The sequence below is a fragment of the Ranitomeya variabilis genome, chromosome 4 (assembly GCF_051348905.1).
Source record: "Ranitomeya variabilis isolate aRanVar5 chromosome 4, aRanVar5.hap1, whole genome shotgun sequence".
NCBI lineage: Eukaryota > Metazoa > Chordata > Amphibia > Anura > Dendrobatidae > Ranitomeya > Ranitomeya variabilis.
Genome location: NC_135235.1, coordinates 751516143 through 751535241, shown reverse-complemented (window position 1 = coordinate 751535241; position 19099 = coordinate 751516143). Strand labels below are relative to the sequence as shown.

General features: G+C 43.5%; 1 protein-coding gene across 1 annotated transcript in view; it reads right to left on the bottom strand.

Moving 5' to 3' along the window:
• Positions 1-19099, bottom strand: part of LOC143766776 (myosin-3-like) — a 59731-nt gene that overhangs the window by 9046 nt on the left and 31586 nt on the right. The window contains exons 23-37 of the mRNA XM_077254727.1: positions 16847-17089; positions 16593-16769; positions 16300-16445; positions 16067-16157; positions 15498-15887; positions 14933-15059; positions 13253-13371; positions 12963-13159; positions 11201-11384; positions 7435-7600; positions 7235-7359; positions 6465-6773; positions 6002-6205; positions 5688-5813; positions 5430-5600 (exon numbers count right to left, since the gene is read on the bottom strand). Coding sequence (XP_077110842.1) covers positions 5430-5600; positions 5688-5813; positions 6002-6205; positions 6465-6773; positions 7235-7359; positions 7435-7600; positions 11201-11384; positions 12963-13159; positions 13253-13371; positions 14933-15059; positions 15498-15887; positions 16067-16157; positions 16300-16445; positions 16593-16769; positions 16847-17089 — 2775 coding nt within the window. The remainder of the gene's footprint in view (positions 1-5429; positions 5601-5687; positions 5814-6001; positions 6206-6464; positions 6774-7234; positions 7360-7434; positions 7601-11200; positions 11385-12962; positions 13160-13252; positions 13372-14932; positions 15060-15497; positions 15888-16066; positions 16158-16299; positions 16446-16592; positions 16770-16846; positions 17090-19099) is intronic.

The following is a 19099-nucleotide window of genomic DNA, read 5'->3' as shown; positions in this document are numbered from 1 at the left end:
ATATTCTTGTACATAGGGAGCAGTATTATAGTAGTTATATTCTTGTACATAGGGAGCAGTATTATAGTAGTTATATTCTTGTACATAGGGAGCAGTATTATAGTAGTTATATTCTTGTACATAGGGAGCAGTATTATAGTAGTTATACTCTTGTACATAGGGAGCAGTATTATAGTAGTTATATTCTTGTACATAGGAGCAGTATTATAGTAGTTATATTCTTGTACATAGGGGCAGTATTATAGTAGGTATATTCTTGTACATAGGAGCAGTATTATAGTAGTTATATTCTTGTACATAGGGGCAGTATTATAGTAGTTATATTCTTGTACATAGGGGCAGTATTATAGTAGTTATATTCTTGTACATAGGGGGTCAGTATTATAGTAGTTATATTCTTGTACATAGGAGCAGTATTATAGTAGTTATATTCTTGTATATAGGGGCAGTATTATAGTAGTTATATTCTTGTACATAGGAGGCAGTATTATAGTAGTTATATTCTTGTACATAGGGGCAGTATTATAGTAGTTATATTCTTGTACATAGGGGAAGTATTATAGTAGTTATATTCTTGTACATAGGGGGCAGTATTATAGTAGTTATATTCTTGTACATAGGGAGCAGTATTATAGTAGTTATACTCTTGTACATAGGGAGCAGTATTATAGTAGTTATATTCTTGTACATAGGGGCAGTATTACAGTAGGTATATTCTTGTACATAGGAGCAGTATTATAGTAGTTATATTCTTGTACATAGGGGCAGTATTATAGTAGTTATATTCTTGTACATAGGGGCAGTATTATAGTAGTTATATTCTTGTACATAGGGGGTCAGTATTATAGTAGTTATATTCTTGTACATAGGAGCAGTATTATAGTAGTTATATTCTTGTACATAGGGGCAGTATTATAGTAGTTATATTCTTGTATATAGGGGCAGTATTATAGTAGTTATATTCTTGTACATAGGAGGCAGTATTATAGTAGTTATATTCTTGTACATAGGGGCAGTATTATAGTAGTTATATTCCTGTACATAGGGGCAGTATAATAGTAGTTATATTCTTGTACATAGGAGCAGTATTATAGTAGTTATATTCTTGTACATAGGGGCAGTATTATAGTAGTTATATTCTTGTACACAGGGGCAGTATTATAGTAGTTATATTCTTGTACATAGGGGCAGTATTATAGTAGTTATATTCTTGTACATAGGGGGTCAGTATTATAGTAGTTATATTCTTGTACATAGGAGCAGTATTATAGTAGTTATATTCTTGTATATAGGGGCAGTATTATAGTAGTTATATTCTTGTACATAGGAGGCAGTATTATAGTAGTTATATTCTTGTACATAGGGGCAGTATTATAGTAGTTATATTCCTGTACATAGGGGCAGTATAATAGTAGTTATATTCTTGTACATAGGAGCAGTATTATAGTAGTTATATTCTTGTACATAGGGGCAGTATTATAGTAGTTATATTCCTGTACATAGGAGCAGTATTATAGTAGTTATATTCTTGTACATAGGAGCAGTATTATAGTAGTTATATTCTTGTACATAGGAGCAGTATTATAGTAGTTATATTCTTGTACATAGGGGCAGTATTATAGTAGTTATATTCTTGTACATAGGGGGTCAGTATTATAGTAGTTATATTCTTGTACATAGGAGCAGTATTATAGTAGTTATATTCTTGTATATAGGGGCAGTATTATAGTAGTTATATTCTTGTACATAGGAGGCAGTATTATAGTAGTTATATTCTTGTACATAGGGGCAGTATTATAGTAGTTATATTCCTGTACATAGGGGCAGTATAATAGTAGTTATATTCTTGTACATAGGAGCAGTATTATAGTAGTTATATTCTTGTACATAGGGGCAGTATTATAGTAGTTATATTCCTGTACATAGGAGCAGTATTATAGTAGTTATATTCTTGTACATAGGAGCAGTATTATAGTAGTTATATTCTTGTACATAGGAGCAGTATTATAGTAGTTATATTCTTGTACATAGGAGCAGTATTATAGTAGTTATATTCTTGTACGTAGGAGCAGTATTATAGTAGTTATATTCTTGTACATAGGGGCAGTATTATAGTAGTTATATTCTTGTACATAGGGGGTCAGTATTATAGTAGTTATATTCTTGTACATAGGAGCAGTATTATAGTAGTTATATTCTTGTATATAGGGGCAGTATTATAGTAGTTATATTCTTGTACATAGGAGGCAGTATTATAGTAGTTATATTCTTGTACATAGGGGCAGTATTATAGTAGTTATATTCTTGTACATAGGGGAAGTATTATAGTAGTTATATTCTTGTACATAGGGGGCAGTATTATAGTAGTTATATTCTTGTACATAGGGAGCAGTATTATAGTAGTTATACTCTTGTACATAGGGAGCAGTATTATAGTAGTTATATTCTTGTACATAGGGGCAGTATTATAGTAGGTATATTCTTGTACATAGGAGCAGTATTATAGTAGTTATATTCTTGTACATAGGGGCAGTATTATAGTAGTTATATTCTTGTACATAGGGGCAGTATTATAGTAGTTATATTCTTGTACATAGGGGGTCAGTATTATAGTAGTTATATTCTTGTACATAGGAGCAGTATTATAGTAGTTATATTCTTGTATATAGGGGCAGTATTATAGTAGTTATATTCTTGTACATAGGAGGCAGTATTATAGTAGTTATATTCTTGTACATAGGGGCAGTATTATAGTAGTTATATTCCTGTACATAGGGGCAGTATAATAGTAGTTATATTCTTGTACATAGGAGCAGTATTATAGTAGTTATATTCTTGTACATAGGGGCAGTATTATAGTAGTTATATTCTTGTACATAGGGGCAGTATTATAGTAGTTATATTCTTGTACATAGGGGGTCAGTATTATAGTAGTTATATTCTTGTACATAGGAGCAGTATTATAGTAGTTATATTCTTGTATATAGGGGCAGTATTATAGTAGTTATATTCTTGTACATAGGAGGCAGTATTATAGTAGTTATATTCTTGTACATAGGGGCAGTATTATAGTAGTTATATTCCTGTACATAGGGGCAGTATAATAGTAGTTATATTCTTGTACATAGGAGCAGTATTATAGTAGTTATATTCTTGTACATAGGGGCAGTATTATAGTAGTTATATTCCTGTACATAGGAGCAGTATTATAGTAGTTATATTCTTGTACATAGGAGCAGTATTATAGTAGTTATATTCTTGTACATAGGAGCAGTATTATAGTAGTTATATTCTTGTACGTAGGAGCAGTATTATAGTAGTTATATTCTTGTACATAGGAGCAGTATTATAGTAGTTATATTCTTGTACATAGGGGCAGTATTATATTAGTTATATTCTTATACATAGAAGCAATATTATAATAGTTAAATTCTTGTACATAGGGGCAGTATTACAGTAGTTATATTCTTGTACATAGGGGCAGTATTATAGTAGTTATATTCTTGTACATAGGGGCAGTATTATAGTGGTTATATTCTTGTACATAGGGGCAGTATTATAGTAGTTATATTCTTGTACATAGGGGCAGTATTATAGTAGTTATATTCTTGTACATGGGGGCAGTATTATAGTAGTTATATTCTTGTACATGGGGGCAGTATTATAGTAGTTATATTCTTGTACATAGGGGCAGTATTATAGTAGTTATATTCTTGTACATAGGGGCAGTATTATAGTAGTTATATTCTTGTACATAGGGGCAGTATTATAGTAGTTATATTCTTGTATATAGGGGCAGTATTATAGTAGTTATATTCTTGTACATAGGAGGCAGTATTATAGTAGTTATATTCTTGTACATAGGGGCAGTATTATAGTAGTTATATTCCTGTACATAGGGGCAGTATAATAGTAGTTATATTCTTGTACATAGGAGCAGTATTATAGTAGTTATATTCTTGTACATAGGGGCAGTATTATAGTAGTTATATTCTTGTACATAGGGGCAGTATTATAGTAGTTATATTCTTGTACATAGGGGGTCAGTATTATAGTAGTTATATTCTTGTACATAGGAGCAGTATTATAGTAGTTATATTCTTGTATATAGGGGCAGTATTATAGTAGTTATATTCTTGTACATAGGAGGCAGTATTATAGTAGTTATATTCTTGTACATAGGGGCAGTATTATAGTAGTTATATTCCTGTACATAGGGGCAGTATAATAGTAGTTATATTCTTGTACATAGGAGCAGTATTATAGTAGTTATATTCTTGTACATAGGGGCAGTATTATAGTAGTTATATTCCTGTACATAGGAGCAGTATTATAGTAGTTATATTCTTGTACATAGGAGCAGTATTATAGTAGTTATATTCTTGTACATAGGAGCAGTATTATAGTAGTTATATTCTTGTACGTAGGAGCAGTATTATAGTAGTTATATTCTTGTACATAGGAGCAGTATTATAGTAGTTATATTCTTGTACATAGGGGCAGTATTATATTAGTTATATTCTTATACATAGAAGCAATATTATAATAGTTAAATTCTTGTACATAGGGGCAGTATTACAGTAGTTATATTCTTGTACATAGGGGCAGTATTATAGTAGTTATATTCTTGTACATAGGGGCAGTATTATAGTGGTTATATTCTTGTACATAGGGGCAGTATTATAGTAGTTATATTCTTGTACATAGGGGCAGTATTATAGTAGTTATATTCTTGTACATGGGGGCAGTATTATAGTAGTTATATTCTTGTACATGGGGGCAGTATTATAGTAGTTATATTCTTGTACATAGGGGCAGTATTATAGTAGTTATATTCTTGTACATAGGGGCAGTATTATAGTAGTTATATTCTTGTACATAGGGGCAGTATTATAGTAGTTATATTCTTGTACATAGGGGCAGTATTATAGTAGTTATATTCTTGTACATGGGGGCAGTATTATAGTAGTTATATTCTTGTACATAGGGGCAGTATTATAGTAGTTATATTCTTGTACATAGGGGCATTATTATAGTAGTTATATTCTTGTACATAGGGGCAGTATTATAGTAGTTATATTCTTGTACATGGGGGCAGTATTATAGTATTTATATTCTTGTACATAGGGGCAGTATTATAGTAGTTATATTCTTGTACATAGGGGCAGTATTATAGTAGTTATATTCTTGTACATAGGGGCAGTATTATAGTAGTTATATTCTTGTACATAGGGGCAGTATTACAGTAGTTATATTCTTGTACATAGGGGCAGTATTATAGTAGTTATATTCTTGTACATGGGGGCAGTATTATAGTAGTTATATTCTTGTATATAGGAGCAGTATTATAGTAGTTATATTCTTGCACATGGGGCAGTAGTATACGAGCTACATTGTTGTACATTTTATAGGTTTTGCTCGGTTCTTACTCTAGCCTCAAGCTTCTGAAGTTGTTTCCTGCCGCCCTTAAGTGCGAGCTGTTCAGCTTCTTCCAGACGCAATTGCAGATCCTTCACCATCTGATCCAGATTCTTCTTCATCCTCTCGAGGTGGGCGCTGGTGTCTTGCTCCTTTTTCAGTTCCTCGGCCATCATGGCTGCCTGAAAATTCCAAATAACAACAACTTTCCCTGATGTGATCACAGATTTACAGGTTCCATCCCTGTATAAGAGTCATGCGTGTCTTACATCAGTGATGGCTTTCTTTGCTTTTTCCTCGGCGTCCCTGGCCTCCTTGGTCACGTCCTCCATGTCACCTTGCAGTTGTGAGACGTCGCTCTCCAGCTTCTTCTTGATGCTGATGAGGCTCGTGTTCTGGTGAAAAGAAAAGTATTTTCTGAAAACCCACTGCCATCACAGTCACTACCTGTCAATGGGAGGGCCTGACGTCTTCATGACTGATGAAGACCATCACATGCAGGATGATCTGTAGATAGTCAGCACTGGGGTCACCATGTACCGTCTTCACCCATAAGTAACGCATCATGAGGTCATTCCCTTACCTGGGAATGCAGGAGCTGAACTCGCTCGGTGGAGTCCATGAGCTCCTGTTCCGCAATCTTCCTGGATCTCTCTGTCTGTTCTAGGGAAGTCCTCAGCTCCTCGATCTCCACCACCAAGAGGTTGTTTCTACGTTCAACGATGGCAAGCTGCTCCTTGAGCTCTTCCTGTCCACGGACAGCATCATCAAGGTGGATCTGAGCATCCTAGCAGGAGATAGATAACCCAAGGGTCACTGGGGAACAGGCAAAATGTCCACCAGATAGAGGACTCTACAGCTTTGGGTGAAGAACCAACAAACCTTGAGTTTTCATGACTAGACTTATCAGCAGAAGTCCACTGTCCAAAAGAAGAGAGGACTACACAATAGTGACTATTTCATATACTACTCTGAAGGCAGGAGTCAATTGTAGGTCAACAGCTGTGATTGAGTTGTTGCCATCTTCTACCCCACATGAGACTCACCTTGAGTTGTCCTTGAACGTTCCTCAGGTATTTTTGAGCTTCTGCCGCGATGCGGTGTGAATGGCTGAGCTGTATCTCCATCTCGTTGAGGTCGCCCTCCATCTTCTTCTTAATTCTGATAGCCTCGTTTCTGTTCCTGATCTCAGAATCCAGGGCCGTCTGCATGGTCTCAAATGTCCTCTGGTAGTTCCTCTTCATCTGTTCGATCTCCTCATCCTTCTCTGCCACCCTGCGTTCGATGTCAGCCCTCACTTGGGTCAGTTCCAGCTGGATGCGTAGGATCTTGGCCTCTTCATGCTCCAAAGTTGCCTTTAAACAGACAACAGGGGATTGGTGATATAATAATCTATCGAGACGATGAGAACAGGACGTGACCAAAATCCCACCTCTCTCCCGGAGTTGGTCCATCTGGACAATTTTCTCTCCCATTGGTTCACATTGAGCAGGTTATGACCCAGATGGTGGAACTTTTTGCAGACTAGAGCACCCCTTTAATTGGAATTTTTCACCTTAAAATGGAATTTACTCCACCCCCCAAATCTGAATGCAGCAGTCTAAGAATATGTTCACACAATGTGTTTTTTTGCCACAATGGTCCAAAACTGCGTTGTGTGAACATATCCTATATGAGCAGAAAAAGCCCATTTATTGAATAGGTCGGGAGGGCACGGTTGTCCGTGTTCATGTCTGGGGATGAAGCAGGAGAACTTCACCGCCCCCTGCCTGTGGTGATCGGGCACTGCACGTGATCTGATGTACAGGCGGGGTACCTCCGCTTCCTCCAGTGAAGCCTGCATTTCGCTCTTCTCCATCTCCACCTGCTTCTTGGCCTTCTCCAGCTCATGAATGGTCTTACTGCTCATGGTCACTTGTTCCGTGAGGTCCGTGATCTCCTCTGTATAAGACACAGCGGGTTATTTCCCATAATTCCCGGTACATGAGGCTGCTCATGCACGGGTGCTGCACTCACCCTGCAGGTTCTTATTTTCCCTCCTTATCGTCTCCAGACTGTCCAGGGTCTCCTCGTATGCGTTCTTCATTTTGAAGAGCTCTGTGCTTAGACATCTCGATTCTTTCATAGAAGATTCAAGTTCAGACTGAGATTCCTCGTATTTCTGCCGCCATTCTGAGAGGATCTAATGTGGGAAAATTACAACCAAAAGTCAAATATCAAAGCTCTGACTTATTATCCCAGATCCTGACCTCATATCTGATATTATCCCAGAGCCCTGACTTACTATCCCAGATCCTGACTTTATATCTGATATTATCCCAGAGCCCTGACTTACTATCCCAGATCCGACCTGATATCTGATATTATCCCAGAGCCCTGACTTACTATCCCAGATCCTGACCTTATATCTAATATTATCCCAGAGCCCTGACTTACTATCCCAGATCCTGACATCATATCTGATATTATCCCAGAGCCCTGACTTACTATCCCAGATCCTGACCTTATATCTGATATTATCCCAGAGACCTGGCGCTTATTTTCCCATAATCTGACCTCATATCTGGTAGTATCTCAGAGCCCTGACTTATTATCTCAGATTCCGATCTCATATCTGGTAGTATCTCAGAGCCCTGACTTATTATTTCAGATCCCGATCTCGTATCTGATATTATCTCAGAGCCCTGACTTATCTCATATCCTAACCACAGATCTGATATTATCTCAAAGCTCTTATTCTCTCAGATCCTGACCATTTATCTATTCTCTCAAAGCTCTTAGTTATTATCTCAGATCCTGACTGGTTATCTATTTCAGAGCTCTTATCTCAGATCTAGACCTTGTATCTATTATCTTAAAGCTCTTACTTATTATCTCAGATCTTGACCTTGTATTTATTATCTTAAAGCTCTTACTTATCTCAGATCCTGACCTTTTATCTATTATTTTAGATAATCCACCACTAGTCCATGGTGGATTCCGCTTCCCACACAGGCAGGCACTTATGTCCTGATATTTTAAGGTATATTGCTTCATTTGGGGCTATACTGCCCATATAGGCAGCGCTCACACACAAGTGTGATTTCACTTTCCAATTACTTCAAAGAAAAAATTGACCACATCCGACAGGAAATCATCTCCCAATCTCTTCATACCAGGCACTGTCCTCCCTCCCCCACTGCATCTAGTTCACTCTGACTTTGACCCAGTTAAAGAAGAAGAAGTAAGCAGGCTCCTTGCATATTCTCGCCCGACTACTTGCACCAGTGACCCCATTCCATCACATCTCCTCCAGTCCCTTTCCCCGGCTGTCACCTCTCACCTAACAAACATATTCAACCTTTCCCTCACTTCCGGTATTTTTCCCTCCTCATTTAAGCATGCCATCATACACCCATTACTTTAAAACCCTCCCTCGACCAAAACTGTGCCGCTAATTATAGACCTGTCTCTAATCTTCCCTTCATCTCTAAACTCCTGGAACGCCTGGTCCACTCCCGTCTTACCCGCTATCTCTCAGATAACTCTCTTCTTGACCCTCTTCAATCTGGCTTCCGCTCTTTACACTCTACTGAAACTGCCCTCACTAAAGTCTCTAATGACCTACTAACAGCTAAATCTAATGGTCACTAGTCCATGCTAATTCTCTTGGATCTCTCCGCAGCATTCGACACTGTGGATCATCAGCTCCTCCTCACTATGCTCCGCTCCATCGGCCTCAAGGACACCGTTCTCTCCTGGTGCTCCTGCTATCACTCTGACCGATCCTTCACAGTATGTTTTGCTGGTTCCTCCTCCTCTCACCTTCCCCTTACTGTTGGGGTTCCTCAAGGATCAGTCCTAGGCCCCCTCCTCTTCTCTTTGTATACTGCCCCTATTGGACAAACAATCAGTAGATTTGGGTTCCAGTACCATCTCTATGCTGATGACACCCAATTATACACCTCTTCTCCTGATATCACGCCAACCTTCTTAGAAAACACCAGTGATTGTCTTACCGCTGTCTCTAACATCATGTCCTCCCTCTATCTGAAACTGAACCTGTCAAAAACTGAACTCCTCGTGTTCTCTCCCTCTACTAACCTACCTTTGCCTGACATTGCCATCTCCGTGTGTGGTTCCACCATTACTCCAAAGCAACATGCCCGCTGCCTTGGGGTCATCCTTGATTCCGAGCTTTCATTCACCCCCCACATCCGATCACTGGCTCGCTCTTCTTATCTGCATCTCAAAAACATTTCTAGAATTCGCCCTTTTCTTACTTTCGACTCTGCAAAAACTCTTACTGTCTCACTTATTCATTCTCGACTGGACTATTGTAACTCTCTACTAATCGGCCTCCCTCTTACCAAACTCTCCCCGCTCCAATCTGTCCTGAATGCTGCTGCCAGGATCATATTCCTCACCAACTATTACAGCGATGCCTCTACCTTGTGCCAGTCATTACACTGGTTACCCATCCACTCCAGAATCCAGTACAAACTTATTACCCTCATCCACACTGCACTCCATGGCTCAGCACCACCCTACATCTCCTCTCTGGTCTCAGTCTACCACCCTACCCGTGCCCTCCACTCCACTAATGACCTCAGGTTAGCATCCTCAATAATCAGAACCTCCCACTCCCATCTCCAAGACTTTACACGTGCTGCGCCGATTCTTTGGAATGCACTACCTAGGTTAATACGATTAATCCCCAATCCCCACAGTTTTAAGTGTGCCCTAAAAACGCATTTGTTCAGACTGGCCTACCGCCTCAATGCATTAACCTAACCATCCCTGTGTGGCCCATTCAAACTTTTTACCATAATCAGGTTCCTCGCATCATGTTCTCATACACTTTATGCAGTTAATAGCCCTCTGTGTCTGTACTGCTACATACTTAGGCTGATAACTGGTTCATGCAGCTTTACATGAACACCCGAGCCTTACACTATGGCTGGTCCAAATAACTAAAGCAATTGTTACCATCCACCTCTCGTGTCTCCCCTTTTCCTCATAGTTTGTAAGCCTGCGAGCAGCAGGGCCCTCATTCCTCCTGGTGTCTGTTTTGATCTGTCTGATTATTGTAATGTCTATTGTCTGTACAAATTCCCTCTATAATGTAAAGCGCTGCGGAATATGTTGGCGCTATAGAAATAAAATTATTATTATTATTTCATTCCACAATCGCAATTCTGTGGGTCCACTCGCTCCCTCACATTTATCAACTGTGACTGATGAAGGTCCGGATGTAGGACCGAAACGTTTCTGTTATTTTGTGGACACCATTAAATCACTTGTCTTACTTAACTCGTGCCGAGTTTTTGCTATATTATCTCAGATCCAGACCTCACATCTGATATTATCTCAGATCCTACCATCATATTTCAAAACACCTCAGAGCTCCACCTTATTATCTCATTTCCTGACTACATATCTAATATTATCTCAAATCCTGACCTCAAACCTATTATCTCAGTGCCCTGATTTATATTAAAGATGATGACTTATTATCTCACTCTCAGACCCCATATTAGACATTATCTCCGATACTTATTCTATATGATCTCAGATCCAAACTTATCAGATTTATCAGAAATCCAAAAATGATTTTGTAGGATCCTGACCTCATATCAGGGATAATCTCGGAGCCGTGATTTATTAAGTTACTGATGTTTTATCTCAAATCCCTCTCATCTGTGGTATTGTCTCGGTGCTCTGACTTATTCTCTCAGGGTCCGGACATTGTAAGATATTGAATTTCTCCCAATGCTGTTGAGAACTTTACACATCCTAATACCTTGTCGAAGGTCTTCTGCTTCTTGTCCAGAGCAGCTGCCAGAGAGTTTGCCCTCTCCACATCAATCATTAGGTCGTCCACCTCTGCTTGAAGCCTCTGCTTAGTCTTCTCCAGGGAGGCGCACTTAGAATTTACAGCCTCGATATGCTCCTCTGCCTCCTGGAGGCGCTGCGCCAACTTCCTCCTGCAGAGGGCAGTAATGGTCTCATTGGTCTGTACTGACTGTATATTGTAGGCCACATCATACCTCCCAACCGTCCCGATTTCAGCGTGACAGTCCCGCTTTGGCACCGGGGTCCCGCTGTCCCGCTTCGGGCATTTAAAATCCCGAATTTGCGGCCGCCGGTGAAGCCCCGCCCACTTCCGGGACGTAGAGAGAGCCCGATTAGTACCCGCTGTTCGTTCCGTTCCCTGGGACTGCGTTGTAGCCACGCCCCCTTGAGTTGCCTCACCGCCCGCCTCCGGCTTCCTCCTCAACTATAGACGTGGGCGGACTCTGAGGACAGAGCGGCAGCACCCGGACTGGTTTCTGGCACGGGGGCAGAGTTGTGAGACACTCCGTGTCTGTGTGACCGCGGGAGCAGCGAGCGGATCTCCAGACTGTAAGTGAATGTATGTGTCTCTCCCCCTCTCCATGCAGCGCTGCCCTGCTGCGGTTACAGCAGAGACTCTGACAGCATAGGAGGACTGACAAACTAAACTTTGTCTCCCCATGGTGCGCGCACCCCGCTCCCACTCTCCCCCTGGTACCCATCCATCGGATTCTCCACCAACCTGGTGCAGCACCCCTTACATTCTATGGGGGCTGCCACCTGCCTGCGTTACATTCTATGGGGGCTGCCACCTGCCTGCGTTACATTCTATGGGGGCTGCCACCTGCCTGCGTTACATTCTATGGGGGCTGTGCAGCATTATATTCTATGGGGCTGTGCTGTATTACATTCTATGGGGACTGAGCTGTAATGCTGGATACAGCAGTCAGCGGCGCAGCTGGATGACACCATTCAGCGCCGTGGGAGTGGAAGCTGCCGGCTGCTGCGAGGGAGCGCGGTGAAAGGTGTTTGTGTGTACTGATGGAGAAGGCAATGATGGGGGTGGGGTAACCATGTGTGGCCATTATACTGCACCCAGCATTGTGTGGGGCCATTATACTGTACCCAGCATTGTGTGGCCATTATACTATACCCAGCATTGTGTGGGGCCATTATACTGTACAAAGCATCATGTGGCGCCATTATACTGTATGGACCATCACGTGGGGCAAGTATACTGTACGCAGCATCATGTGGGGCCATTATACAGTATGGAGCATAATGTGGCCAATGGCCATTGTACAGTATGGAGCGTCGTGTGTGGCCATATTTTTTTGTTCATAATTATTGTTAACGAAACATTGTGATCAGAAGTGCTAAATGGGTGTGGTTGGGGCGTGGCTAGTTGTGAAATGGGTGTGGCCTAAAATTTGCCGCGGCGCGCTATGCGCGCCGCTGACTTTGTCCCTCTTTCCCTTCCCCTAAAGTTGGGAGGTATGGGCCACATTACCTTTAATATACTGGATAATACTGCTCTAACTGGTGAAACTCCCACCAGCCTTTCATGAGGAAACTCCATACAAATATTAGTATAATGCCACCAACTCTCTGCCTGGAAACCTTTATGTGAGAGATGACAGTGATGTTCTCACATTCATATTGTGGGTTATACCATTCTAACTGTGGAGAATCCCACCAGATTTTACCAGATCATATATAGAAGGGCTTACTTGGCGTCTTCCAGCTCCTCAGTTCGCTGAATGGCATCGGTCTCATATTTCGTCCTCCATTGCGCCACTTCACCGTTGGCCTTGGACAGGACTCTCTGAAGCTCAGACTTGGCCTCCTGCTCCTCCTCGTACTGTTCCCTCAGGAGGTCACAATCATGGCGAGACGACTGCAAGCCGTGAGCCAGGGCATTCTTGGTCTGGTTATGGGGAAACGATGGGGGGGAGACGGGCAATCAGACACGTTACGTGGCCTGGAGAAGATCTGCAGGTCCAGGTCTCAGACATCTCACCTTCACTTCTTCCTCCAGACTTCTCTTCAGCTCTTCGACCTGCTGGATGAACGCTTGCTTAGATCTCGACAGCTGAGACACTAGAGTCTCCTTCTCTTCCAGGTGTCGGGACAACTCGCCTGAAATCAAAAGCAGAGTGTAAAATACTAGTGTTTTCCATCTCCCCCGAAGCATCGACAGATGTCCTCCAGACCCAAAAGTCATCTCTAGATGTGTCATAAATATGGGTGACAAGTTCACATCCATAACTCCGGACTAGTGATGAGCGAATATACTCGTTATTCGAGATTTTCCGAGCACGCTCGGGTGTCCTCCGAGTATTTTTTAGTACTCAGAAATTTAGTTTTTCTTGCAGCAGCTGAATGATTTACATCTGTTAGCCAGCATAAGTACATGTGGGGGTTGCCTGGTTGCTAGGGAATCCCCACATGTAATCAAGCTGGCTAAGAGATGTAAATCATTCAGCTGAGGTGAGGAAAACTAAATCTCCGAGTACTAAAAATACTCGGAGGACCCCCCGAGCATGCTCGAGAAATCTTGAGTAACGAGTATATTCGCTCATCACTACTCCGGACCACTACCATAAGCCTGAGCCGACAACCATAAGCCAGAGCCCAGCACCATAAGTCTGAGCTCAGCACCATAAGCCTGAGCCCACCATCATAAGCTTGAGCCCACAACTAGATTTCTGAGTCCAGAACCATAAGCCTGAGCTCAGCACCATAGGCCTCAGCTACCCATAAGCCTGAGCCCACAACTAGAATTCTGAGCCCAGCACCATAATCCTGAGCTCACTACCATTGGTCTCAGCTACCCATAAGCCAGAGTCCACCATCATAAGCTTGAGCCCACAACTAGAATTCTGAGCCTACCACCATAAGCCTGATCCCAAAACCATCAGCCTGAGCTCAGCACCATAACTCTGAGCTCACTACCATAGGCCTGAGCTACCACCATGAGCCTGAGCCCACAACTACAAACCTGAGCCCAGCACTATAAGCCTGAACCCACCATCATAAGCTTGAGCCCACCAGCATAAGCCTGAAATTGCCAGCATAAGCCTGAGTCCACCAGCATAAGTCTGAGCCCATCAGCATAAGCCTGAGCCCATCAGCATAAGCCTGAGCCCAAGAAGAAAAGCATGAGCCCACCACCACAAGCCTGAGCTAGTACTATCAGCCTGAGCCCAGCACCATCAGCCTGAACTCAGTCCCATAATTCTGAACTCACTACCATAGGCCTGAGCTACTACCATGAGCCTGAGCCCACAACTACAAACCTGAGCCCAGCATCATAAGCCTGGGCCCGCCATCATAAGCCTGAGCCCACCATCATAAGTCTGAGCCCATCAGTAAAAGCCTGAGCCAACATCATAAGCCTGATCCCACTATCATAATGCTGAGCCCAAGAAGAAAACCTGAGCCCACCACTGTCTAAGCTCACGGACCCCACAGATGTGATCTTTTCTGTGGCTCCCCTTTATTTATGAATGGCCCCCCATTCACCATCTTCTGGCCGCACGTGTCTAATTTTACAATCAGTATGGCTGACTGGACATAAATTAACACCACGGAGGTGCTTAAAAAACATGATGACCTCTTCAGAAGGAGATGGTCCGCTGTGCAGTGCGCCCCCCGGTGGCTGCAGCTCCACATAGGGCACGTGCACTGTCCTTATCACCTGTCTCGGTTTGCAGACGAGCCCGGTGCATGGTGAGCTCCACCACCGTCCGCTGGTTCTCCTCCGTCTTGGCCTTGAACTCGCTCAGGTGGTCCTCCAGCGTGCGACAGATTTTCTCCAGGTTCATCTGAGGCGTTCACATAAGAGCAGACTTAGGTGTAATCGACATATTATATATACGGTCTACATCTATCAAGTACATTTTCCGTTTCAATTTCTCCACATTTTCAAGATCTCTTCTTCATGTCAGTGAATGGAAACATTCTTCGCCCTGAGCAAACTGTCCTGATCTAATCCTGTTCGCACAGCTGAGGGTTTGTGTTAGTCTGGTGAAGCCATAGGTCGCTGGAGACCAAGGAGCTCCAGACAGTTCTGGTCATAGCAGACTGGAAATGATTGCAACGAACCCTCAGCTGTGAGAAGGTTTTCATTGTCTGACTGCGAGGTCTTGAAAAGTAAGTTCGAAATCTGCAGAGCTGTCCAGGAGACTGGATTGTCGAACCCATGTACCATCAATACTCCTAGCAGCCCCAGGGGGTCATTGCCGACCCTTCACGCTCCTGACCTTGGACTTGGTCATGGCCTCCAGGTTGCCGTTGATGTCATCGATCTCCATCCTCATCTCGCTCTTCTCTTTTTCCAGCTTCTGCTTCACGCGCTGCAGGTTGTCGATCTGCTCGCCGTACTCGGCCCCGCTGTCGGCGTGCTTCTTTCGCAGAGTGGCAACCGTGGCCTCGTGCTGCAGAGAGATCTCCTCCAGATCTCGGCGCATCTTCTGGAAATCCGTCTCCCGCTTCTTGTTCATCTCGATCTGGGACGCGGTTGCCCCTCCGGCCTCCTCCAACCTCTCGCTGATCTCCTCCAGCTCCCGAGACAGCTCAGATCGCTGTTTTTCTGCCTTCGCTCGCGTCGCCTTCTCAGCTTCGATCTCTTCCTCCAGTTCTTCAATACGAGACTAAGAGTAAAATGGTGGAGAAGGGTCAGAAACATCACAGCAAGGCCATATAAGCAGGACGGGACTACTGATCATTCTGCAGCCCCAAAGGGGGACAGACCCCTCTAACCCCAAGCAGGTCTGTGTCCTGTGTGTGACCTGTATGTCCTGTGGGACACATGCAGTAACGCCGGTTGCACCTGTAGCTCTTTGATCTTCTTCTGATGTTGGTTCCCCATCACTTGCTCATCTTCGATCCGGCTTAGCAGTTGACTGATCTCAAAATCTTTCCTGTGAACAGATGGGACAACAAGGAACACTTACAAACCATCTTGAGAAGAAACTGAGGTTTTAAATTAGGAGAAATTCTGAGGCTCTGTGGCCTCCCCTATAGAGCAATATATGGAGTGCAGGCTCCGAGCCCCCTCCTTACTTTTTCAGTTTCTCGTCTAGCTGCTGCTTGTCGTTCTCCAGGTCCATGATGGAGTCCTGGGCCAGTTTCAGGTCTCCCTCGAGCTTCCTCTTGGCCCGCTCGTTGTCCATCCGGACTTTCTTCTCCTGCTCCAGAGAGCCTTGCAGCTACACGGAAGGGTTAATAAATAATTCAATAAGGTCAGGAAAGAGTCACAAACCTAAAGGGTAACTCCTCTTGGGAAATGTAAAGGTGTAACACCCAGGTATTGTCTCCATATAGCAATGCTACTCCCAGCATCTGTCTGTCCTTACATCATCGATCTGCTGCTCCAGTTTGGTTTTCAGCTTGGTCAATGCATTGACCTTGTCTTCTTCAGCCTGCAGGTCGTCCAGGGTCTGCTGGTGGGCCTCCTGGAGGGCCTTCTTCTCCTTGGTCAGCTTGGCGATGGTCTCATCCAGGGCGGCCATCTCCTCAGTGAGGTTTTTAACCTATTACAGAAGAGACCGGATGTACGTGAGCGGCTGAACACATCTCCGCACCCCACACCTCCTCCGGAGGAGATTACCTTGTTCTCGACGGCATGTCTCTCCTTCTCAACCTTGGCCAACGTCAACTCAAGGTCATCAATGTCCTTCTTCAGCTCGGAGCACTCGTCCTCCAGTTTCCGCTTCTTGGCTGTGAGTTCGGCGTTGGACTCTTCCTCATCCTCCAGCCTCTCATTCAGTTCCTTGATTTTGGCCTCCAGTTGAATTTTACTCTTGATCAGCTGATCACATCGCTCCTCTGCATCTGTCAGGTTCTCGGTTTCCTTATGGCAAGAGAAAAACAGATTAACGGCCACCAGTACAACACCTCCAGGGAGCCATACAGACTGATATCCCTGCCGAGGCATTGCAGACACACATTCACCCTCCGGGGGGCACTGCAGACACAAGTTCTCCTCCAGAGGTGGCACTACAGACACCACCTCCACCAGAGGGTACCAGAGACACCACCTCCTCCAGAGAGCTCACAAACACCAACTCCTCCAGAAGGCACTACAGACACGACCTCCTCCACAGGGCACCACAGACACCACCCCCTCCAGAGGGCACCACAGACACCATCTCCTCCAGAGGGCGCTACAGACACCACCTTCTCCAGAGGGCGCTACAGATATCACCTCCTCCAGAGAGCTCACAAACACCAACTCCTCCAGAAGGCACTACAGACACCATCTCCTCCAGAAGGCACTATAGACACCACATCCTCCAGAGGTACTACAAACACCACCTTTTTCAGAAGGTGCTACAGACACCACCTTCTCCAGAGGGCACTACAGACACCACCTTCTCCAGAGGGCACTACAGACACCACCTTCTCCAGAGGCACTACAGACACCACATCCTCCAGAGGTACTACAGACACCACTGTTGTGAATTTGGATTCTGGGCTCCCCCGGTGGCCGCTTGTGGAATTGGACTTGTCATCCTCTTTCCTGTTTCACCTGATTCCATCAGTAGTGGGTGTCGCTATTTAAGCTCATTTCTCTGGTGGTTTCTTGCCGGTCAACAATGTTATCTGATGCCTCTCAGTGCTTGTTCCTGCTTCTAGACTACTACTAGATAAGTTGGACTTTTGTCCATGTTTTGTTTTGCCTATTTGTTCCAGTTCACAGCTGAAGTTTTGTTACTGTGTCTGGAAAGCTCTCGTTGATCAGGGATTGCTACTCTGGCGTTATGAGTTAATGCCAGAGTTTAAGGTAATCTCTGGATGGTGTTTTGTTAGTGTTTTTCTGCTGACCATGAAAGTATACTATCTGTCTTCTGCTATCTAGTAAGCGGACCTCAAATTTGCTAAGACTATTTTCCTGCTGCGTTTGTTGTTTCATCTGAACTCACCGTCATTATATGTGGGGGGCTACTGTCTTCTTTGGAATATTTCTCTAGAGGTGAGCCAGGTCTTATATTTCCCTCTGCTAGCTATTTAGGTCTTAGGCCAGAGCTGGGCATCTAGCGTTAAATAGGAAATGCTACCTGGCTATTTCTAGTTGCGCGGCAGGCTTAGTTCATGGTCAGTATAGTTCCATCTTCCGAGAGCTTGTCCCTCTATAGGCTTGCTATGATCTCTGCCTGCAGAGATCATGACAGTTTGACCGGCCCATAAAGTGTTAAAGACCCAGGTTGAGAAAGGAGAGTTATAAGAAGTCTGCTGGAATTTTTTTTTTTTTTTTCCTCCAGTCTGCCTTGCTGCAGTCTTTTTTCTCTCTCTCCTCCTAATCTCTGTATGCTCTGTGTGCACCTGACAATAATGGATCTCCAGAGTGTAACTGCGGGTTTGAATAATCTCATCACGAAAGTACAAAATTTACAAGATTTTGTGGTACATGCTCCGGTATCTGAGCCGAGAATTCCTTTGCCGGAGTTCTTCACAGGGAATAGAGCTAGCTTCCAGAATTTCCGAAATAATTGTAAGCTTTATTTGTCCCTGAAGTCTCGTTCAGCTGGAGACCCTGCTCAGCAGGTTAGGATTGTGATTTCCTTGCTCAGGGGTGACCCTCAAGATTGGGCCTTCTCATTGCCAGCAGGGGATCCTGCGTTACGCGATGTGGATGCGTTTTTTCTGGCCTTGGGCTTGCTTTATGAGGAACCTCATTTGGAACTTCAGGCAGAAAAAACTTTGATGGCACTATCTCAGGGGCAAGACGAAGCTGAAGTTTTCTGCCAAAAATTCCGTAAATGGTCTGTGCTTACTCAGTGGAATGAGTGCGCCTTGGCGGCAACTTTCAGAGAAGGTCTCTCTGATGCCGTTAAGGATGTTATGGTGGGGTTCCCTTTGC